General features: G+C 62.6%; 2 protein-coding genes across 12 annotated transcripts; both read right to left on the bottom strand.

Moving 5' to 3' along the window:
• Positions 1-6: 6 nt before the first annotated feature.
• Positions 7-5,991, bottom strand: MPL (MPL proto-oncogene, thrombopoietin receptor). 11 transcript variants are annotated; one of them, XM_041127723.1, is made up of 13 exons: positions 5,682-5,697; positions 5,291-5,458; positions 4,647-4,808; positions 3,370-3,505; positions 2,855-3,030; positions 2,374-2,771; positions 2,141-2,297; positions 1,858-1,987; positions 1,122-1,542; positions 809-968; positions 549-636; positions 336-423; positions 7-242 (listed from the first exon to the last, which is right to left on the bottom strand). In XM_041127723.1, the coding sequence occupies exons 3-13, from the start codon at positions 4,738-4,740 to the stop codon at positions 45-47; spliced, it is 2,046 nt and encodes a 681-aa protein (XP_040983657.1). In that variant the 5' UTR covers positions 4,741-4,808; positions 5,291-5,458; positions 5,682-5,697; the 3' UTR covers positions 7-44. The 11 variants fall into 11 exon arrangements, 10 of the variants coding, with proteins under 10 accessions (XP_040983657.1, XP_040983658.1, XP_040983654.1 ...); XM_041127724.1 differs by lacking the exon at positions 5,291-5,458 and having other exon boundaries at positions 5,682-5,744; XM_041127720.1 differs by lacking the exons at positions 4,647-4,808; positions 5,291-5,458; positions 5,682-5,697 and adding an exon at positions 3,624-4,285 and having other exon boundaries at positions 1,122-1,264; positions 1,370-1,542.
• Positions 5,992-6,896: 905 nt separating this feature from the next.
• Positions 6,897-21,423, bottom strand: TIE1 (tyrosine kinase with immunoglobulin like and EGF like domains 1). Its single transcript, XM_030033776.2, is given in 25 exon segments — positions 6,897-8,434; positions 8,710-8,809; positions 8,994-9,090; positions 9,209-9,249; positions 9,503-9,573; positions 9,731-9,844; positions 9,972-10,162; positions 10,273-10,383; positions 10,538-10,748; positions 10,970-11,163; positions 11,697-11,987; positions 13,013-13,303; positions 13,427-13,564; positions 13,758-13,896; positions 13,898-13,917; positions 14,177-14,321; positions 14,474-14,619; positions 15,002-15,130; positions 15,352-15,492; positions 15,793-15,924; positions 16,022-16,177; positions 16,286-16,396; positions 19,911-20,198; positions 20,698-20,765; positions 21,184-21,423. Coding segments are annotated over 25 exon segments (3,558 nt in total). The 5' UTR covers positions 21,345-21,423; the 3' UTR covers positions 6,897-8,362.
• Positions 21,424-22,589: the final 1,166 nt, after the last annotated feature.

The raw sequence follows: 22,589 nt of genomic DNA, 5'->3' as shown, positions 1-22,589 counted from the left end.
CGGGTGTTTGTTCGTCTCATTTATGCCGGGGCGGGGAGCGCGTCTCAGGGCGGCCCGCGCGGCTCCCAGCCGCTCATGAGCAGGTAGGACTGGTTGGCGATGTCGGTGCCGGGCAGGCGGCCGGCAGCGTGCTCCGGCGGAGGCGGCGGCGGCGCGCCCGGCTCCCCCCGCGGGCCGGGCAGCACCTCCAGCAGGCAGGGCAGGACGGCCTCCTCCGGCGGCTGCTTGTAGAAGGTGTTGGCCTGGGGGGACACAGAGGGGGCGCGGTGGGGGCCGCCCTTCGAGCTGCCCCCGGGGGGGCTCAGCCGCGGCGGGCCCTGCCCCGGCCCCCTCACCTGGCCGTGCTTGCTGCTTTCGTGGAGGAAGCTGCCCAGCGTGCGGTGCAGGTCGGGGACGGGGGGCCAGAGCTTCTGCTTCACGTTGCTGGGTGCGGGGAACGGGGTGTCGAAGGCAAACCCCAGTCCCGGGGTGCCCTGACGCCCCCGGGGCAGGGTGCCCAGGCCTCGTGCTGGACCCCCCCCCCCGCCTGCCCCAGGCACAGCCCTTACCTGTAGAGGGAAGGGAAGGTGCACCGCAGCCCCAGGAGCACTCCTGTGAAGAGCAGCGGCACCACCGTAACACTCGGGATGATCCAGCCTGCATCAGAGGAGGAACGCTGGGACTGTAGCCCTGCCCTGAGCCCCCACCACTGAGCCCTCCGCGGCCCTGTCGCTCGGTGCTCCCCATCCCATTTCCAGCACTCCCGGACTCCTGCCCTCGGCCATGTGGCTCGTCTGGCTGCAGCCTCCACTCCTGCCCTGTCCCTTACCCGCGCTGGCCATGGCGTCGACCACGACAGGTTTGGACCAGGCGCTCCAGCTGCCCTGGTACCACGGCCCGCTGGGCTGGGCCCGCACCTGGGCATGGTAGCGGGCGCCTGGCCGTAGGTCCAGGACTTCTTTCCTGGCTGCCCGCGGGACCTGTAGGACCTGCGGGGCAGAGCCGAGCTGAGCTGGAGACGACGGCTGCTGCGTGGTGGCCAAGCAGTGGCGTGCGGGTCTGTCCTGCCTGACCCCATGCGGGCCATGTGCCGGCAGCGGAGGTGGGCAGGGCTGCTTGGAGGAGCCCTGGCTCTGCCTTACCTTCCAGTCATGGCTCTTCTCCACGGCATAGCGGACCTGGTAGTCCAGCTGCTCTGCCAGCACCTCCAGGGGCGGCAGCCACTGCAGGCTCAGCTGGCCCTGTGACACCGTCGCCTGCACAAGCTGCGGGGCATCTGTGAGCACTGTTGGCGACGGGGACGTGTTGCATGGAACGGGACATAGGACGCTGCGTCCCCCGCCAGGCAGGCATGGGCAAGGGCAGGGGCCACGGTGGCGCTGGGACTCACCGGCCTGGTGCAGCCAGAAGGGCTCCTTAAAGTAGCTGAGCGTGGGCAGCGCGTGGGGCTGGGTGACATTCACCAGGATGGAGATAGCGCTGCCAGCCCTGGGCTGGAAGGTGCAGGCGTGGGTGCCTTGCACCCCCACGCTCACCTCCTCGCACCGCTGCCACGCGTCTTCCCTGCGCGAGGAGCGGGGAACCAGTCAGCCCCACTGTGGCCGCCCTGCTCCCCTTGCCTGCTGCCAGCCCTGCTCTGGGGCCACCCTGTCCCCGCAGCCAGCGCTGCCTCACTCCTCCTGCACTTGCCCAGGAAAGCCAACGCTGCCTGTAGCTGGAGGTGCAGTGTGGCCCGGAGTGGTGGTGGGGAGGCACGAGGTCGATGGTGGTAGGGCAGGGCAGGGCACAGGGTGGGATGTGGGACACTGAGCAGAGCCCATGGTCCCTGGGATGTGCCGCCTCTCTGCCTGAGCGCCGCATCCCTGCCATGCCCCTTACCTTGTGCTGGCCCTGCTTGGAGGCGGACGGTAGAAGAGCTGGTGGGAGCCGTGGGGCTCTGCAGGGTCCCAGCTCCACTCACAGCGCACGTGCTGCAGGTCAGGGGTGCTGCAGCTCAGCCCGATGTCTCCTGGGCAGGCAAGAGCCAGGGCAGGGAGGGAGCTGCTTCGCCTTGGCCCCCCAAAACCTGGGTGCTGCACCTCACCTACCCCAGGACCCCCACCCCTCGCAGCCCCAGGTGTGGGTGCCCGCCAGCACCCTGGCGGTGGGGATGGCCGCTCACCAGAGGAGCGGGGTGTCTCTGCAGCCACTGCCTGCGACCAGGGCCCCCAGACGCCGTCCATGGAGGTGCCATCAGGCTTGCTGCGTACCTGGATGTGGTACCTCACCCCTGGCCGCAGGTCCCGGAGGACCACCCAGGTGTTGGCCTGGACCAGTCTCTGCAGGAGAGGGGCCAGGCTGGGGAGAAGCTGCAGCCCCCAAATCCCCCTGCCCATCCCTGGCCCCTCTATGTACCTGCCCCGCGCCCAGGGAGGCTGTGGCTCCCCCAGCCGTGGGTGCGTGGGTGCTGATGGCTGGCTGGCTGGAGGGATCCCCAGGCTGCTGCCCACCGGGGTCCAACATGGTGCTGCAGGGCATCTCTGGGGAGCTGGCAGGGCAGCACTGCACCTCGTAGAGGAAGAAGTTCAGGTAGTCGCCAAGTGGTGGCTGCCACGACACGCAGAGCTGCCCTGCAGCCCCAGCCCAGCGGGCCGTGATGTTTCCCGGGGGGGCGATGAGACCTGCGGGGAATGTGCCGGGGCGTTTGCCCTCCTGCGGCAGCCCCCATCTGGGCACCCCCCAGTCCTGCTGCGGGACACCCAGCGGTCCCCCAGGACTGCATCCATGCCTGGTGTGCAGGGTGCTGCCAGCCCCCGCAGCAAGCAGAAGGACAGGGGACCCAGGTCTGGGGACTGTCCTGGTGTCACAGGGGTATTGCCCAGTGGGAGGGACTCACCCACCGCATCCACGCTGAGCTTCCGCTGGTACTTGGCCTGGTTGGTGATGGCATCCAGGACGCAGAGGTGGAGCTGGGTGAAGAGCCGCACGTCCTGGCTGGGGAAGACGCAGACATGCCGCATCCCACCAGCTGCACGGCGCCATGTGGACACTGCGCATGCCGTGGGCGCATCCCTGAGGAATGGAGAGTGGGGTCCTGCAGCACCCTATGCCTCCTGCCCAGGGCCAGGCTGGAGGAAAGGGACCTGGGGCATGGCACTGAGACTTTGGTGTCACCAGCTCCTTCCTTGTGCCCCCATCCGCTGCAGGGCACCATCCCTGTGGGACTGAGGAACAGCCAAGGTCCCAGCCCTGCCGCAGGGTGTGTGGTGGCTGCTGTGTAGCTCCCATGAGCTCTCCACTATCTCCTTGCAGCTGGGAGCCACAGCAATGGTATGGAGAGCTGCAGCACCCCAACTCTGCTGCTCTCTGTGCAGGCAAGGGGGATCTTGGGCTGTCCCCCCTACCTCCTACCTGCTGTACCAGTAGTAGAAGTGGCACATCCCGCTCGCCGCCTCCTCCTCCTCTTCATCCCAGAAGCAGGTGAGGTCCTCAAAGGAGCGGGAGAAGCAGAGGATGTCCTCAGGCACCCCCGCCAACAGTGCAGCGTCTGGGAGGAGTGTGGGCATGAAGGAGCCCCTGGGCACAAACCCGTCCCCATCCCACCTGTGTACCCCCACCCCATGCCCACTGGCCGGCTCGCCCCTGAGGCCAGTCTGTGCAGGCACCTGGGGCAGCGTGGGCATGGCTGCGGACGTGGACGTGCCACAGGTGCCCTCCACCAGCTTGGCACGGTGGGGAGGGACACGGCACGCGTGCTGGCTGCTGGCTTGCACCGGGGTCCTGGCTGGCAGCAGGGCTCCCTGCCGGCCAGCCCCACTGCTCCCCACCCTCCTCAGCACGTGGGGTCCTTTGGGACAAACAAACATCCCAAAATAGCCCTGCGGTCGGAGGGGGGCTCGGGGCCCGGCGATCGGCGGGAAGCACCCCTGCCCTGCTCACGCCGGAAGGTGCGCGGAAGCAAGATAAGGAGGAGCAGCGCCCCGGGGAGAGGGAAAGAGCCTCGGGGCTGGTGTGGGGGTGTGTGGTCCTGAGCAGGGGGGGATGCTGAAACCCCAGCCTGGGGAGTGGTTGGGGGGCTGTGGGTTTCTCTGCCCCACTTAGCAAGCTGCCCTCCCTGTTGATGCAGGGATGAACTGGAGCATCATGACCTGCAGGAGCTCCATCCCAAGCACCAGTAGCTTTGCTGGCACATGGGTGCCTGTTGCTGTTGTCAGGGAAAAGTGGACAGCCCCAAGATGCAGATGTGTGAAGCACAGGGGTGGCCTTGCTGCCCCCCAGCATTGCTCCAGCACTCCCTTCTCCCCCACTGCCTCTGCCCTGGGACTTACTCCAGCCCTCCTCCTCCTCCTCCTCCTCCTGGGATGTGCCTCCTTCCCCAGGGGCTGCCCCCAGCTGCAGGACCCCACAACAAGCCCTCTGCCAGTGCCTGGCCCTGCTCCATGTGCTGAGTGCATCCGTTCTCTGCTACACACCCCCCTGCACTGCCAGCTGAGCCCACCCTGGGCAGAGAATAAGTGACAGTCCCCAAATGTACTTGCCACCTTTTCAGTGTCCCTCTGCTCTCCCTGTCCCTTCCCTTGCCCTGCGCCCCCAGCCCTGTGTTGCCTTCCTTCCCCAGCCCACGTTCCCTCCCAAGAGACCACAACCCACCCATCCTGCTCTTCCCTTTTTGCACCGCATTCCCCCACCCCAGGCCTCATGCCGGTTCCATGACGTCCCCAATTCCCAGCGACAGGGGATAGGGTGGCCAGGTCCCAGCAGCTTGGTAGCACGGGGACCCATGGCATCTGTGGGAGGCCACACTGGTCCTGTGGGCTATCAGAGCATCTTTGCTGGGTGCAGGCCATTTCCTAGGAAGAGCAGCCACACAGCTCTGCAGCCCACATCAGCCACACTTGGGCAGCGCGCTTGCTCAAGCCAGCAGTGGGCTCAGAGCACAGCAATGTCACAGACGCTGCAGGCAGAGGGAGGATGAGCCCAACACCGACCTTCCTCCCCCTGCCCCTATGGGGGTGACTCAAAATGTGCTCTGGAGCCTGCCGAGGCCAGAGACCTGGGGTGGGGCTGGAGAGGCGAGCAGGAGATCAACAGGATTTTGTTCAGTTAATGCTTTTTATGGTGTTCTAGAAAGTGTTAAAAGGACTAAGGAGGGGCTCAAAGAAAGCGTACAGAAGCCTGAAAGAGGAGAAAGCCGGGAAGCAGCTCTGCCAGGCACAGCAAGCCAGGCTGGGGCCAGCTACTGGCTGAGCTGAGGATGCTCGGCAGGGCAGTAAGATCATGGCAAGGCTGGTGCGGGAGCATTGGGATTAGCCTGGCAGTGCCACAGCGTTACCTGTGGTGCAGAGCCATGCTGTCAGACATTAGCTTGAATTTTGCTCATACCCTCATCGTCGTAACTCCAAGAACTTTGGATGAGCAGGGAGCCCCTCTGTTACCTGTGCGGGACTGGGAGCCCCAGGCTGCCATCCCAAAGGGGTGCCTGGGGTCTGCCAGGTCCTGCCTGCAGAGAGCAGGGATGTCCCTTTGCTCTGGGCACCCCAGGGTGCCCATGGGTGAGAAGGGCGCTCCAACACCCACCCTGAACACTCCCTGCACACCCTCCTGGGATGCCCCCTCCCCAACCCTGCAGATTTTGGCTGCCGTGGGGTGCTCGCTGCCCGCGCCCGGCACGCCAGCTCCTCTCTGGCCCATCCTTTGGGGAGAAAATGGCCCCAAGGACCTACCTTGGGATGTCACCGGCTCAGGGGCCGCTGGAGGGCTACGGAGGCTGAGCAGGACAGCAGGGAGCAGCGAGAGCAGCCAGCCCTGATGCAGGCAGGCTGCCATCCTGCAACCCAGGTGCTGGGGCCGTGGGTGCCGCGCTGGGCCCTTCCCAGCGCCTGGGAGCTGCTGCGGCTCCTCCGGGCAATACCTTTATCTGGGAAGTGATGGCTGTGCAGCTCAGGAAGCCTGGCTGGAGGCTCCCCCCGCCCCATTGCCGGCACTTCCCCGTGCCCGAAACCACCGTGCCACAGCCCCTCCGCCGCCAGCCGCAGCGCCAAGAGAGACTGCTCCTATCTGATAGGCGGCACGTCCTGCCCTTGCGGCTACCGGCATGCCGGGAGGCTGGGGTAGGAAGAAAAACAACCCCTGAGGAACCAGGGAGGCCCCTATGCCGGGCAGGGCAAGGCAGGGCAGGCTGTTGGGGGCTGCAGGCACGTGGGAGCATGGGACACGGGGCAGCTGCTCCGGCCTCATCCCGCCCCGCGCCGCCTGGCACCGGTGCGCAATGGGTCTGCTCTGCACGGCCCGGCGGTGCCATCCCCGTGGCTGTGCCGGGAGGAGAGCTGCAGGCACAGGGGGCATTGGCAGGGCCCACACGGATGCTAGTGTGCTGGGGCAGGAGCAGGGCCACCACGGTGGGGTCCTGCAGGCATGCTCAGCCCCGTGCCAATCTACCACCGCCGCTTGGCGCAGGCAGCCAGGAGGGGTGTCCCACCCCGCCGGGGCGCAGCACCACGGCACAGCCCGGGGAGAACCAGCCAGGGCATGAGGAGCCACTCGCACACACGTCCCCACCGTGCCAAGGGCGGGTGGTCTTCTCCTTGCCCTGCTGCCGGGGACGGCAACGGGGGCATTGAGGGGAGACGGGAACAGCCAGCACCAATTTGTCACAGTCAATTTTTGTCAAATCAGTCCCACTTCCTTCTCCATCTAGCTACTGGGCTTTGCCGTCAGGGAGGCAAAAAGCAGAAAACCCTCAGTTTGAGCAGGGCTGATGATGCTGCCTCAGACACCATTCCCAGCCAGCAGCGGAGGAGGTGCAGAGGCGGTGGCGCACGTCAGGCTGCCCACAAGGGCCGGTCCCGATCACTGTTTCACTGTAGACCTGAGTGATGGGGCAGAGAGGCTGCTTACTAACAGCTGCAGTTGACACCAAAGAGCACTGGAGGCCAGAATGGGAAATCAAAATGGTATTGACAGGGTTGAAACACCTTCTGGGGAAAAATGACTCTTGCCCAGAAGGGCAAATGCAAATGCCCCTGCCTTCAGCTGGGATACTGGGCTCCAGAGCAGCAGCCCTTGCTTCCCGCGGACTGTGGAAGATGGCTAGATGGGCAGCTGGATGGTACGCCTAGGGCTTAGCAAGCTGAGGCCAACAGAGATGAAGCCCACCCACTGTCAGCATAACAAACAGCAGCAGTGCAGGATGAGGGACCACAGCCTGGGGCAGGAGCTCCCATGGGAGGGTCAGCGCAAAGCCCAGGCAATCTCTGAGGGACCGGCATGTGAAAGAAAATCACCCCAATGGCACGTATTCAAGCAGGCTGGTCAAACATGACGGTCCCTGTGTAAGACATGGGAAGTTACCCGACGGCTCAGCACAGTGCTGGGCGGGTGCCGGCTGGCCAGGGTGGGAAGGGTGCGGAGCTGCACAGCCCCACAGGGACCGGCCAGAGTAGCGGGGCTATCCCCGGAGGAGCGGCCAACTGAGGGGGAGCTGCAGGAACAGTTTTCAAGCATGTGAGAGGTGGCTGCATGGAGGAAGGACATAGTCTGTTCTCCGTATCCCTTAGGGACAGGACAAAGTCTTAAATTGCAGGGGGCAGATTCCAGTTGGATATTAAGAAAACCCATCCACATGGCATGATAAGACTTGGGACTTGTCTGGGGGCACTGGGGCATCCCTGGGGATCATCAAAGGACCCCGATGGGGACAGGATCCCGAGGTGTGCCCACCACAGCAGCAGAACATTGAGGCCCCCATCCTGTTCCCCGTGCCATCAGGGAGGCGGAGCTGGGTCCCCACCTCCCCTCCTCTGGACCCAGCTGCCTGTTGCACTACGTTTATTGTCTGTAAGGCAGGGCTGGCACCTCCAAAAGGTTACTGCAGAGCTGGAGGCTGTGCACAGCCAACACTGTCCCTTGTCTGTTTGCACCTCCGGGGTGGCCCTGTCCCGCGCCGGCAGCGATGCTCACAGCCCCGCTGGCACCGCTTCAGGTCCAGAGCACGCTGAGAGCTGCAGGGCAGGCAGCTGCCGGCTCGCTGCTTCCCCTCTCGCCCCAAAGCTTGGGTATTTGTGTCCGTGGGCTCAGGTGGCAGCACTCTAGCTCCTGAGAGAGCCCCTCTCCTGCCCGCTCTGCTGCACTCTGCTGCTGCTTGTCCTTGGGGGCCATCCCAGCATGTCCCCCAGCAGCGTGGGGCCGTGTCGATAGTCAGCGATGTGCCAGCATGGCCAGTACACGCTGGGTGGGCAGCCAGGGAGGGGATGGCACAGTCCTGCTGCGGGGAAGGCACTCTTGGGAAGGGGCACCGGCGTCTGGCCACTCAGCCCTGGAGGGGGACGGGCAGCCCCTCGTCCCCACAGAACTGTCCCAGCAGGCTGGGGCCAGCGTTGCCCCTCTGCACGGTGCCAGCGCAGCCTCATGCCTCCTCGGCGGTGGCATCGATCCCCGCGTAGGTGAAGTTCTCGAACAGGGCCATGTTCACGTAGGCCTGTGGGGGAACCCCAGTCAGGAGCCAGTTGTGGCAGTGTCCCTATCTACTTCTCGTCCCTGCTGGCACACTCTCAGGCGCTGTGCCCTGGAGGGAGGCGATGGGGCTCCCCACACCCAAAAAGTGATGCTGAGGTTACGCCCACCACATGATGGGGTCACACAGGTTCTGCTGCTGCTGGATGTCCCCCCCCAACCGAGCCCAAGGGATGCTCCAGCATTTGGACAAGTCCCGTACAAGGTGGGCATCCCTCCTGCTGAGCCGTCATCACTCACCTTCCTGGCCTCCAGCATGCGGATGAGCTGCATGGAGATCTGGGCGAAGGGTGGGCGCTCGTAGGGGCGGTCGCGCCAGCACTGCCGCATCAGCTCGTACCTGGGGGCAGAGAGCCGGCGGCTCAGCGTGCACGGGGGGAGAGGGGGCAGAAAAGCTGTTTGTGGGAGATGGGGGGAAGCAGGTGGGAAACTAAAGCCCAGGAAGGGTGTTTGGGGTGTGGGACCCCAGCTTATCCCCCAGCCACAGCGCAGAGGGGAACCGGGCAGGAGCTCTGCCCACTTACACCTCGTCATCACAGTTGCGTGGCTTCTCCATGCGGTAGCCCTGGGGCAGCTTCTCATAGAGCTCGGCACATGTCATCCCGCAGTACGGCGTCCCCCCTGCGGCCAGAGACACACAGCTGGCTGCAGCGGGGATGGTCCCTGGGCTGTCCCCTCTGGGGCTGCCGGAGGACCTGCAGGGACCCGCGTGGAGGCAGGGGACACAGAAGAGCCTTACCCAAGCTGACGATCTCCCAGAGCAGGACACCGAATGACCACCTGAAAGGGCAGGAGCCGAGGCTGTGATGGAGTCCCCAGCCATGCCCTGCTGATGGGCATGGGGCAAAGCCCAGGGTGGAGCAGGCAGCCAGGTCTTGGGCTGAGCTGGCAGCTCCCCAGGACGATGCATCAGCATCACCTCCTGCCCTTGCAGCACTCAGAGCAAAAGCATCGCCACAGTGACCACCCCGGAGAGGGATGGAGGTGGCCACGGCCATGCCCCAGCCGCAGTGCCCCTGTCTGCAGGACTTACACATCGCTCTTGGTGGTGTACACGCTGTAGTTCAGGGATTCGATGGCCATCCACCGAACTGGCAAGCGGCCCTGGGGAAACAGAGAATGACTGTCAGGGCAGGGGGGATGCCCCGCAGACGGAGGGCAGCTGTGACACAGCCGGTCCCGGCATGGTGGGTTGTTTGCACTGATGGCAGGGGTCCTGCATTGGTGCAGGCCCCATGGAGATGCTTTGCTCCTGCCTCACCATCGTCTTCTTCACATAGACCTCCTCCCCTCTGGAAAGGCCAAAGTCGGCAATCTTGGAGGCCAGGTTTTCTCCCACCAGGATATTCCTGGCTGCCAGGTCCCTGTGGATGAACTGAAAGGGGCCAGCAGTCAGCAGGAGCCACATGCTCCCTCCTGCTGGCCCCAGGGGTCTAGTGCCCTGATGGGGAGTCCCCAGGCCCGAGGAGAAGGATGCTCTGAGAGGCTTGCTGGGGATGTACCTGCTTCTCACTCAGGTACTGCATCCCCTTGGCCACATCTGAAGCAAACTGGAGGAGCTGCTGGGAGGTGAGGGTGGAGGCGGTGCCGTGCTCCTTGGCAAAGGCTGGGTCTGTCTCCAAGACTCGGCTTTTGCGGAGGAAGTCGAGGAGGTTTCCATAGGGAGCATACTCAATGGCGATGTACAGGTAGCCTGGGGGGCAGGAGGAGGTTGGGCTCATGGAGCTCTCCCCAGCAAAGAGGAATACACAGCCAGACAGGGGCTGTGGGGCTGGGGAGAGGGGAGAGGGGGACAGCCCTCACCCTTGTTCTCGCAGGCACCCAGCAAGTTGATGATGTTGGGGTGATGTCCCAATTTGCACAGCACCTCCAGCTCCCCGGCAAAGTCGCGATGGTCGTTCTCCGAAGCAAACTCTGGAAGAAAAGAAGGGATGGACACCTCAGTCCTACAACAAGGGCCCTTCCTCTGCTCCTCCACCGATGGCTCCCGCCCCTCCTCAGCACCGAGCATGGCCCAGGATGCAGCTGCATCCCCCAGCCCACCCTTCCCGTCTCCCCCCACACTCACCTTTCAGCATCTTGATGGCTGCATTCATTTTCAGGCCATCCTTTTTGATCATGGCCCTGATGACCTGCCCAAAGTTGCCCTCCCCGATCATGTCCTCAAACTTGATGTCTTCCCACTCCAGGATGGGGTAGCTGAGGGGCTCAGGCTGCGGCTTAGGCCGGCGTGTCAGGGTCAGGGTCCCCGAGTTGAACTGCAGGATGGTCTCTTCCCCCTGGCAGATGGGAACGGGTGAGGTTAGAGGCACCGGGCACCCCTCTGCCTGCACGGCAGTCCTGGCAGGGCAGGCATCATGGGCAAGGGCGGGCTCCGCACCCTCTCCGTGTGGAAGTGAGGTCTGGCTGCATCCGGACTGGAGGCTACGGAGCGTGACCTGGATCGGGCTGGGACGTGGGGAGCTGGGGATACGGTCCTGGCGGGGCAGGCGGCACTCACCGAGCCAGACTGGTATGTAAAGGTGCGGCGCCGGTGGAAAAAATTCTTCTTGATGAGGAAAAGTGCCAGAAGGGCAAAGAGGATGGTGAGGCAGGTGACGGACACGGAGCCAACGATGGCCAAGAGCAGCTGCTGGTCTATTCCCGCCTGCTCGGTGCTCTGGCTGCCCAGGCTGGGCGGCACGCTCAGCGCTCCTGCCGAAAGGAGGGATGGAGGGTCGTGGTCCACAGCCTAGCCCTGCCCAGGCTGCATGGGTGGCCAAGCACCAAGACAGCAGACCTCTCCCAGCACCCTGCGACCCCATGAAGATACCACAACCACATCCCAAGCTCCTGGTGCCATGGTGGCACAGGGGTGATGGTGTCACTGACCGGGCCCTGCCACTGAACCTGCTGGTTTCTAGACTTCCAACCAGCTCTGGGTCCAGCCACCAGCTCCTCCCGTGCCGGCTCTGCCCTGCTCCTCTACCCCCTTGCACACCGTGTCACCCTCTGGCCAAGGCAGAGCCACTCTGTGGGTGCCGTGCTGTCACCATGCCACCCCTGCCCCATCAGGACTAGGAGGAGCAGGATTTCTGAAGACACCCACAAGTGTTTTGGGCTTGGGCTGCTGCTTCAGAGCCACTCTCTGAAGTCACATGAGCACCCCGTCACTCTTTGCTGACCCAGATGCTGAGCCCAAGCTCCTCCAGGGCTGAGCCCCCTGTCTGCTGGGACACCCTTCTCACCGTCCCCCAGGGTTTTGGCTTTCACGGGCTGGCTCCATTCCCCTGGGACATGGGAGTTGGCACGGACACGAAACTGGTAGCTGGTGCTGGCGTTGAGGCCCCCGACGATCTTGGTGGTCTCGGCGCCGCTGTCGGTGTCAATCCACTGGGGCTCGCTGGTGCCCCCCACCTGCTGCAGCTCCACGATGTACTTGGTGATGCCCCCATTGGGGTACTCGGGGACCTGCCAGGAGAGCCTGACGGCGGTGTCGGACACGGACTCTGCTGAGAGCAACCGTGGGGAGGAGGGCCCTGGGACAAGGAGAGGAGAGTGTCAGTCCCAGGATGGGGCTTCTGGCACTGCAGGGCCTGAACGCTGCTGTGAGGACCGGACCCCATGGATGGCAATGGCAACCAAAGCTGTGCTGGGTTTGAGGGACCTCCAGGGACCCCTGGCCCCTGCTTGGAGGAGGTGCAGGAGGAGGTGGAGCTGCTCTCCAGGTACAACAGTAGGGCAGGACTGTACCCCCAAATGTTCCCAGCCTCAGGGACCATCAAGGTAGATGTCTGTGTATAGACTAGCCCTTGGGATATTTTATTTCTTCAACCCTCCCTCACACACAGTGTTCCCACCGCCGCCTCTGAACCTTCTCCAGCCTGCTGACATCCCTAACCCCAAATCACCAAATCACACAAAGTTCTTACAAGCACGATGAGGAGAAAACCTCACATCCTCCAAGCCTGACGCCCACTAGCCCTCCCAACATGTGCCAGCCAGTGCTGAGCCTCACCAAAGGCCTCATGCACTCCTTCCCCCTTAGCTGCCAGAAAGGTTGGTCCGGCTGATGCTCCACCTCTCCATGGTCTCTCACCCACGTGGAGGGCTGCGTGCATGTGTGCATGTGCCCACAGGAGGGACTTCAGGTCTCCCCAAGCCCTGGTGACCATCCAGCAAAATTACCAGGCAGCAGGCTTAAAGTGAACCAAAGGGAAATAATTTTTTCACACAAAGTATAATTATACCGAGGAACTTGTTGCTACAGGCTGCAAGTATAGACAGGTCCATCAGGGCTTAGGCAAGGATGCAGAGGACAGATCCGTTTGCGAGCATCACTTGTGATGGCCTGAATGTCATGTTCAGCTTAGAATGTTTCCCAGCTGCTTGGTGCTGGAGGCTGCAGGGTCTAGCAGGGAAAGGAGGACCCATTTTCCCCCAAGCAGTTGTTCATGCTCTATCAGAGATGGGATACAGGACCTGGGGATGGTCGCCGTTACAATTATAACTGATTTATCATTGTAATTCTCTGTAATAATTCCCTGTGTTCTGCTGGACCCACCTTTGCTGTTGATCATGACCTTGTAGAGGTCGGAGGGGGGCCCCAGGCTAGCGCAGTGGTACACCAGCACCTCCAGCCCATACTCCTTGTTGAACTCCAGGTCCCCAATGCGGGCAGAGAGCACAGAGATGGATGTGATGTTTTTCTCACAGACCAGCCGCCTTGCGGAGTCAAAGAGGTGGACGATGAAGCCATGTGCTGGCTCGTGGTTACTTGGCAATTTCCAGTTGACGTGAAGGGTGTTTTTCTCCTCTATGGACCAACCTTCGATCACAGGCTTGACTGTGGGCTCTGTGAACAAAAAGGCAGCAAAACCTCATGGCGCATCAGCCCTGGGGTTTTGCAGACCTGGCGCCATGCAGCGTTAGGGGTAGGGTCAGCGTTAGGGTCAGGGTGAGGGAGATGGAGGCTCACCAAGGCACTCGGTCACCATGACAGCCTCAGGCCCCTTGCTGCCCTCCCCACCATCCCCTGGACGGCTCAGCTGCACCTTGACGATGTAGGCGGTCACCGGCCGGAGGTTCATGAGGGTGATGTTCTCGCTGTTGTCGACTGTTGGCCAAGAGGACGTGTCAAAGCCATGCCCATGACCCACAATCTGCCTGGCCACTGGCATCCTCCTCGGCATTACCACTGGGGCCCCGGGATGGAGACCTCTGCCCAACCCAGACACCCACTGGCTGGGGCAGCCATCCCCTCCCGCCCAGGTCCCACCTGTGCCCTCTGCCCCCTGGCAGACACATACCCACAATGGATGACCATGCTGAGGTGTCATCCTTGGGCTTGTAGAGCAGCTTGATGGAGATGATGGGTCCATCACCAGAGAAGCAGTCCACGGGCGACACCACGAGCTGGCGGCTTTGCTTGGCCAGCAGCCGGGGGGGGGCTCAGGGGTGCTGGTGGCACTTAGAGGGGGAAAGAGGGAATGACACCAGTGGGACTGGGAGCAACAAGGAGCAGAGTGTGGGTACATCCACCACCTCTTGGCTCCTTCCAGCTTTGTCAGGGAAGTCTTTTATCACCACCCAAACCTGTCTGCTGGCACTGCAGCACACGATGGGTGGCACCCAGTCCAGTGCAGGGCGTTTGGCATTGCCACACCATGCTGTCAGCCTCCCCCAGCAACCTCAGCTTGTCCTGCTCATGCCACCACCCTTTCCTCACCTCGGATATTGACCTTGACTTTCCGGCTGTCCTGGCCCCCGGTCGTAGAGACCCGGCACTCCCAGAGCCCCGTGTCTGCCTTCGTCAGGTGCTGCACCTGAAACTCGCAGGTGATCTGCCCTGGCTCGATGATGGCTTTGATAAGCTGTGGGCACAGGGGGTGCCATCAGCCCCCCGGCTCAGCTGCCTATCTCCTCACACCAGCCTGAAGCTGCCCAGCAGCCCGGCGGAGACAAGTGCTTTTGAGGGAGCCAGCAACACAGGGGTGGTAGTGGGGCAAGGGCACAGGGGCAGTACCTTGAGCACAGTGCCGTCAGCCTTGCGCAGCTCCACACTGTCGCTGGCGGGCAGTGGGTTGCCGGTAGCCACGCAGCTGACGATGGGCTCTGAGCCCAGGTTGAACTCCAGCTCCGAGGCCAGTTGGATGATCTGGGGGAACCGGTCTGGCCCACAGAAATCGGCATTAGGGCTGGCCCCGCTCCTCCCCAGGAACAAGAGGGGCTGGCACCTTTGCCTGGTCCCGGCTGCAGCCAGACCCTGGTGCCAGGGGGCCAGTGCCAGATGCTGCAGTCCAGCCCTGATCCCCACCCCACGTGCCGGGCTCAGCAATGCTCTCAGCATGGCTAATCGTGGGGCGCCAGTCTAGATGGCCCCCTTGCAGCGCCCCGGTTTCCATAGGGTTGGGGGCTATTTCTGCAGGCAAGGGGGACTGCTGAGCCAGCTGGCGAGGCCAGTAGATGACCCCCCAGTCACCGGTGAGGAAGAAGCCAGAGCCCACCTAAGGGTGGGGGACAGAAACCCAGCACAGCCCCACACCAGCCTCACCTGACTTCTCACAGTGCTGCCCATGCCAGCCCGCCGGGCAGACACAGCCACTGAAGCGGTTACAGCTGCCTCCATTTCGGCAGGCGCACCCCAGGGCGCAGTCGGGGCCATAGTATCCTGGGGGACAGGCTGCAGGAAGAGGAGAGCTCACTGTTACCCTCGGCCGTGGTGCAGGACCACGGAGGCAGAGAGCGTGGGCAGCTGGTGCAGTCAGCGGCACTGCTCAACCCATGCCGACTCTCAGGCTGGGAGAAGCTTGCACAGGTGCTGCTGCTGCTGAAGAGCAGAGCTGGGCCCTGGAGGGAGCCCAGGCTGGATGGGGAAGCTGATAGACGCCCAAGTCGCCATACCTTGGCTGCAGCGGGAGCCAGTCCAGCCCGAGGCGCAGGAGCAGCCGTAGGGGTCCGGCAGGCAGAAGCTCAGCCCTCTGCAGCCCTGGGCTCTCTGGCACGTCTCCTGGCAGTTGCGGCCAAACTGGCCTTCCCGGCAGGCTGGGGAAAAAAGTGTGGTCTGCCCTCACCTGCTGTTTACCCATGCACTGTTTGTGCACAGCACGGTGCTGGCTCAGGTGCCCCAAGCCCTGTATCACCGCCCCGAGCAGGCACAGGAGCCGTGTCCTGCCGAGAGGGTAGATGGTCCAGCCCTGCTCCAGAAACAGGGGGCACTGCGGGTGGGGAGGCACTGGGGATGCACATGGAGTTTCTGGCCACAGTGCCCGGGGCTGGGAGTGCAGCGAGGCCCCCATGCGTGCCCTGGGCACAGCTCCCGCTGCTGGGCAGCCTGGCACCTACCTCGCTCGCAGCGGGTGCCCATGAACCCGGGAGGGCAGACACATTCGCCAACATGGTCGTGGCAGACGCCGCCATTCAGACAGTCAGGACAGTCCTTCTCACAGGACGGTCCCCATTTCTTCGCAGGGCAGGCTGCGGAGAGAGCGGAGGGGGCGCAGGGTGGCACCAGGCAGGAGGGCAGGGTACGGCCACCTGTCCCCGCGTCCCGGGGAGCCAGGGCCCCGCTCACCTCTCACGATCAGGCGGTAGAAGGCACTCCACAGAGGGCTGTCCCCCATGAACGTGGCACTGTAGACGCCATTTTCGCTCACGCTGACGTTGGGGAGTGTCAGGGTGACGAGGTCGCCCCGCACCTCACTCCGGTCCGTGGTCTGGTAGTAGGTGCCTGCAAGGGGGCAGAAGGTGACCCGGGGTCCCCCCATGCCCCCGGGGCCGGTGCCAGGCACCAGCTGGGAGCAGCCCCAGCCCCATGCCTGCTTTTGGGGCCACTTGCCATTTCTTTTCCACATAACATCCGTCTCCTTCCTCTTGAGGACCCTGGCAGAGAAGGTGGCCGGCTCGGCAATGTTCACAGACTGTGTGGCCTTCACCGGGAAGAGGTGGGCTGCGGAGGAGGAGGGGGAGCAGGCTGAGCAGCGGTCGCCCCCCAGGGCACTCACACCCAAGGGCAGCGCTGGCACCCCCAGACCAGCCACCCCAAAACATGGCCCTGGCACAGCCCAGCACCCACCACGTTGCTGCTGGGACATCGTGACACGCCTCCCCATCCACCCCGTGTGGGAGCTGGGACCCCCTCAAGCCTCTGCAGGGACAGGCGCTCCCTTCCCAGCTCCCTCAGCCCCCGCCGGCAGACACCAAGGAGTGGGATGGGGCACCCTGTCCTCTGGCCAGCCCGCCAGCCCCAGCCCGGCGCGGGATGCCGGTGGCAGCAGCCTGGGGAGGTGACAGCTGGGACAAATCCGCACGGTGCGCCCTGCTTGCTGCTGGCTCAGGAGGCGCAGAGTGGCTGCAGGCAGTGACGGCACGGGCAGGCGAGGGGCAGCGAGGGGAAGCAGGCGTGCGGAGGGCTGCACACCAGCCCGTGGGACCTTTGGCCCTGTCATGTCTGTTTTCCTGATTTCCCAGGTGTTGGGACATACAGCAGCAATGAACTCTCAGAGTATTAATATGAGTCAGCCAGAGCCCAGCTTTGAGCACAAACGGGACTATAAATATGTTAAGGCCTGGGAAACCAAGCCCTGGGCGTGCCAGGACAGACACAAAAGAGGGCACAGGCAGGTGCCGACTCTCGGAGCCTGCCAGCATGCCAGCTTCACACACTAAAAGCAGCCACGCTGGGTTGGAACTAAGGCACGTCCAGCGCCGAGTCCTGCGCCGGCGAGGCCGGGAGGAAGCGGCACATGCCGCAGACACCGGTGGAAGAGCACCGCAGGTCACGTGTCCTGGTAATTCCCCAGAATCCCCTCCCCACCTACCCCTCTAGCTGGGATCTTTCTACCACGGACTTTGCAGTCCCTCGTAAAGGGCACACAGATGTGGCCCCTGTCCTGTCTCACTCCATCTCACTCACTGGAGTGAGGGCCCAACTTGTCCCCCGGGGAGCCCCAAACACAGTGCTTTGTGTTTACCTACACTGAATTTTATCTGTCACTCCATCACCACCCAGCAGTTTCTGCAGCCCCCCCTCGAGCTCATCCATCCCCGCATCTCTCTGGGCCGCTCAGGGATAGCAGCCGGCACGGCCGCTTGTTCAGCTGTCTGTAACCACAACCGGTGGCACAGGTCCCCGCAGAGATCCCGTGCCATGCCGGTGGGGACTTCCCCACGTGACAAGAACCATAAATTAACTCCTATTCTTGCTCCCTTTCTTTTAGTCAGTTATTTACCCAGGCAAAGACCTCCCCTGCCACCCTCTGGGTGCAGAATTGCTCCCAAAGAGCCTTTGAAAGGGAATTTTCCCAATTTTTTCCAGGAACCCAAGCAGACAGTGTCAACTGAGTCCTCAGAGACCCTCCCACTGCAAACTCACGCTGCCTCTTTCTCAGGGAGAACATAACCACCAATTTTCTTCTTCATTACGGTTTCTACTAATTTGCCTGGTTCTGATTTGGGTTTACAGGCCTGTAACTTCCTATCCAGAAAGCTTTTAGGAAAGGCTGGTGTCCCATGAGCAGCCTTGCCGCCCGCTCTCCGATCATGCCTCATAGGCAGCAGCAAAGCCCTGCTCACGGCAAGCCTGGCCTGGCATCGCCGCACTGCTCCACTTGGCTATTTATCGTCTCTGTGTCTTGCTATCAGTGCGGGCATTTTAGACAGATCCCCCAGCAAGTTTCCCCAACTCCTCTGTCATGTACATGGATGAAAAAATAAAAGAATTTTGGTTTTCTGCAATCATTTTTCTGGGTGTCATTCTGCTCTGGATATTGTAAAAAATAGTTTATTGCCAGATTTTAAACCCTTCTGAAATTGCTCCTCAGGATCCCTTTGGTCTGCTTTACTTTGTTTTTACAGCAAAACTTCCAAAGTTTATCGTCCTTCCTATGGTTGTCTTCATGCATGACCTTTTGGGAGATGCCAACTTTCCTCCAACAGCATTCTCCACCCACTGCTTTTTCACCCTGCCCTGCTTTGGTGCACTCTTGGGCTTAACAGGAGAGACGATATGCGTCAAGCCTCCCTGGTGGGTTCTGTACACAGCCCTCCCTCCCCATGCAAATATGTAATTTTTTTGCTTACTTCTTCCTTTATTTTTTTACTTCTTCTCTAAATTAAACAGAGCAACAGCAGTTTGTTTGCCGCTTGGAAGAGCCACTTTTTTGGCACTTGTAACTCCTACATGGGCTTGGACCCAGACACCAATGAGCTCCTCCACAGTACTATTTTGGCCTGGCTATGTCAACCCAGAAGCAGGGGGCTGGCTGGCAGCCCCCCTACCATGGGACACCCTGTCAGGCCAATGGAGCCACAGAACTGTCACCTCCTTCCATGACTTATATACAGGGACATCTGGGGGTGCAGAGCCCCCTCTGTGCTCCTCACTCCCCGCCGCTGGCTGTGCCCCCCACACTGACTCCCGGTGCCTCTGCCTCTCTCCCTCGGCACCTCTTTGCCGCTCTGCTTGCCCAGACTGGCCGGCTCCATTTCCGATAGGACCACTGCCATTTTCGGGTTGAGCCTCTGACCAAGGACACCGGCTGGTCCCTGCTCTTTGGGGAATGCTTGAACCTCACCAGCAGCCTCTGTTCCCCAGCTTGGAGATAGTAGAGCTGCTTGCTAAAGCTGTGTTTTAACACAGGGAGGGAAGCTTTTACCTGCCCCCCCCCCCACCCCATTCGCAGCAAAAGGTCAATGGTTTTAGCCAAAACTTTCTAAAAAAGAGCTAGAAAGCATTGTGAGGCAAACACCTATCACAGAAAATTTCAGTCCTATCAGTTTTGCAAAGTCTCAAGCACGGGGGGAGCGGAGGTGGGAGGGGCAGCGTGGGAGAGTGCTGCCCCGGGGTGGTAGCCCTGCCACTGGCCAGCCCGGGGAGGCCCTTTTGGCTTATGTGGCCCCAAATGGGAGTAGGAGACAAGAGCCCAGCGCTGCCCTTGGCTGTGGTGTGCCCTAGCAGTGCCTCTCAGCAAGACCCCACCGCCGGAACAGCGACGTGCTGTTGCGGCATGGTGCTTGCCAAGTGCCTGGGGAGGCTGCTGGAGATGAGTCCTGGCACTACCTCCTCCCCAGGAGCCTGTGGCAGGGACATGAGGCTGGCATGGCTCCTATGGGCTGCCCCCCATCCTGGTTAATGATTTCCAGACCCCACCGCCTCCTCCAAGGGCACCTGACTTCCTCTTGGACCTTGCCCTGCCCCCAGGCACCATTCCCAGCCTAGCAGGCTGCCCACACCGCTGCTTATCCCTGCACACCTCCATGGGTCTCAGCCACGCTCCTCCAGCTGAACATCCCTCCCCTCTTCACTGCACCGGTGCTGGCGGACCCCAAACCTCGCCTGTGGGTCAACGCCATCCCCCCGCCATGCTGGGTGGCACTGGGATTGCGAAGCACAGGGCAGGTAGCTCCCATGTGGACCCAGCTGGCAGGCGGGGGGCTGCCCGCTGCCCCCCCCAGCCGCTCACCGTTGTGGCTGTTGTGCACGTAGACCACCTGGGCCTGCTCTGTCGGGGTGCGGCCCAGGCAGTAGAGGATCCCCACCAGGTCAGCCATGGAGAAGCCCCTGGCCTGGACATGGTTGCTGCGGTTGCGGTAGTTTTGGAAGCCCGTCTTGGGGTGTGTCATCACGATCTTGTTCTCCCGCTCGATCTGCAGATAGCTCACGTCGCGCTCCCCCATGACACAGGAGAGGAAGAAGTCGGAGTGGGACAGGCTCTGCACGTTGGCGATCAGGGTGATGTCCAGGATGGCCCCTGGGGTGGGGGAGCATGAGGGCATGTCACGGCTGGGCAAGGGCACGGCCATTCCAGCCCTGTCTCGGGGCCGCACTAAGTCACCCAGATGTCACCCCCTTTCCAGGACATTTTTGCCACCCCCAGCCCAGAAGGTGCAGCCAGGGCACAGCCATGTTGGCTGCAAACCCATCGGGATGACACGGTGGGCATTTCCACTCTCCTTTTGGAGATCCCCGGGCTCAGCCCCCCGTCACGAGCCAAGTGTGCAGCAGGACGAGGGTGTCGGGGCCCCTCTACTCCCGCAAGTTGCCTGCACCCCAGCCCCTTGCTGGGGAGAGGCAGGCAGGGGAGGGCACTGCTGGCCTCTGAGGTCTCCAAATGGCTGATCACAAAGGGTTGTTTTCTCCCTCCAAACCCGGCTCCGATGGCGCCACTGAGCTCCCACAGCTGCCTACTCCCACCAAGCCTCCCTGGGGCAGGGGCTGCTCCCTGGGGCAGAGGGAAAGGGGTGATTTACCTGCCAGCCGTGGGAGGAGAAGCAGAAGATAAACCTGGAGTCCCATGTCCGTGGAGCGTGTCCTGAATCTGGCAGAGGTCAGAAAATCCCCAGCATGTCCCAGTTACGGGGGTCAGACCCGGAGGCCGCGGCTGCCTAGAGGCTCCACATGAGCAGCAGCTCAGGACCCCTGCTCCCTGCCCTTGCCCCCCATCTTGCCTCCGCCCTGCTGCTCAGCATCCACGGCAGCCAGGACCACCTCCTCTGGCGCATAGCCTGGGCGCGGCGAGGAAGATGTCCCCGTCCCCGCTTGCTCAGTGGCCACCCGGCTGCTCAGGAGCAGGACTTGATGGCGAAGAGGCCACTGAGGTCCCCTGCCCGGCGGCAGCTCTCCCGGGGAACAGGCGCCCACCCTTCCCGGACTAGGGCTGCGTGCTCAGGGCTCCCCGAGCCACGCTGAGCCCCCAGGCCAGCCGGGAGGTGTCCCAACCCCCCCTCCTCGCCCACCGTGCAGAGGGTCTCATGCCCCAGCCCGCCCGGGTGGCAGCATTCCTGTCGGTGCAGCCCCGTGGCTGATGGCTGTGGGAAGGGCTCTCTGGAGCAGGGAAAGGAAAGGGGCCAAGGGGCCGTGGCTGGCGGCGGCGGCGGAGCTGAATCCTGTTTCCCATGCGGCGTTTCCTGCTCTCCACCCATTGTTCGGAGACGGCCCTGACTCCAGGAGCCGGCGGGAGCTGCCCTGCGCAGGCTTTCCCCCGGCAAGCAGTGCACGGCAAAGCTGAGGCTGTACACACCTCGTGACGCCTTGGCCTCCCGCCGCCACGAGCCGGGGTGCCGAGACACGGCCCCACCTGGGCTCCACGTTGTGCCGGGGCCTGACTCACACCTGCAGCGGCCTGTTGCAGGGCCACTCTCAGGGTTGAAAGGGGCTGAGCGGGAGCGCAGGCAGGGTGCCAAAAAGCCAGCCCGCCCGCATGGGAGGGTGGCCACTGCCAGGGGAGAAAAACCCGCCATGTTGCAGTAAACATGTCTGGGAGGAAGTGGAAAGCAGCAGACGGCCTGGCTTCCCCCGAGTGCTTTCCCATATACAGTGCCGGCACAGGCCCTGGCACAGGCACGGCACGGCATGGCCCTGCTGCCCCCCCAGCCCCAGGGCGTCCCACACCCAGCCTTCCTGCGATCCGTGTGCTCCGGGCTCTTTACCTGGCAAACAAAAGGTATTCCCCAGGAAATCACCGTAAGCTTCACCCACCAAACCTTACGCTACTTCACAAATCGAACTGTTCCCACGTGAAAGCCAGGGCTGCTGGAGAGTGAGCCTCATGTTTTGGTGCGTCCCGAGCCCGTGCCGTATCCGGCCAAAAATCTAAAGCACACATGGAGAGGAAGGGGAAATCCATTCATAGCTTCCGACTATTTACAGCGCACTCCAGGGCTACGCAGTGCCCACAGCGTGCCGAGAGAGGGATGGCAGCGGGCAGGGGCTCCCCCAGCACAGCCACCCGGCCACCCCGCAACAGGAGGGATGCAGAGGATCCAAAAAAGATGGACACCAGATGCAGCTGCCTCCATTTGCCTGGAAAACTAAGCATGGTGCTTTGCCGTGGGCTGTGCATAGGTGAGGGGCTCTGTTTTTGGGAGACCCCTGGGGCACAACCATAATGTAAATGCGGAGCACGAGGCCGCCCTGCAGTGGGACGCGCAGGGGCTGGGCAGCTGAGGCTGGTCCCTCCTGCTGTCGGTGCCCTCCTGGGAACCCCACATCCCCATTTGCCTGGCCAACCCCAAGCTCATTTGCAAGCACGTTGGGTCAGAGACTCATCCGCACACTCAGTACAGCTGCAGGAAGGGGATAGATACATAAATAGATAAATAAATGGCTTCTTCCTCTAGTTCACTGGCTACAAAGGCTAGTC

This window comes from Aquila chrysaetos, chromosome 12, assembly GCF_900496995.4.
Source record: "Aquila chrysaetos chrysaetos chromosome 12, bAquChr1.4, whole genome shotgun sequence".
In the NCBI taxonomy this organism is placed as follows: domain Eukaryota; kingdom Metazoa; phylum Chordata; class Aves; order Accipitriformes; family Accipitridae; genus Aquila; species Aquila chrysaetos.
This window is presented reverse-complemented; position numbering and strand designations above follow the sequence as displayed.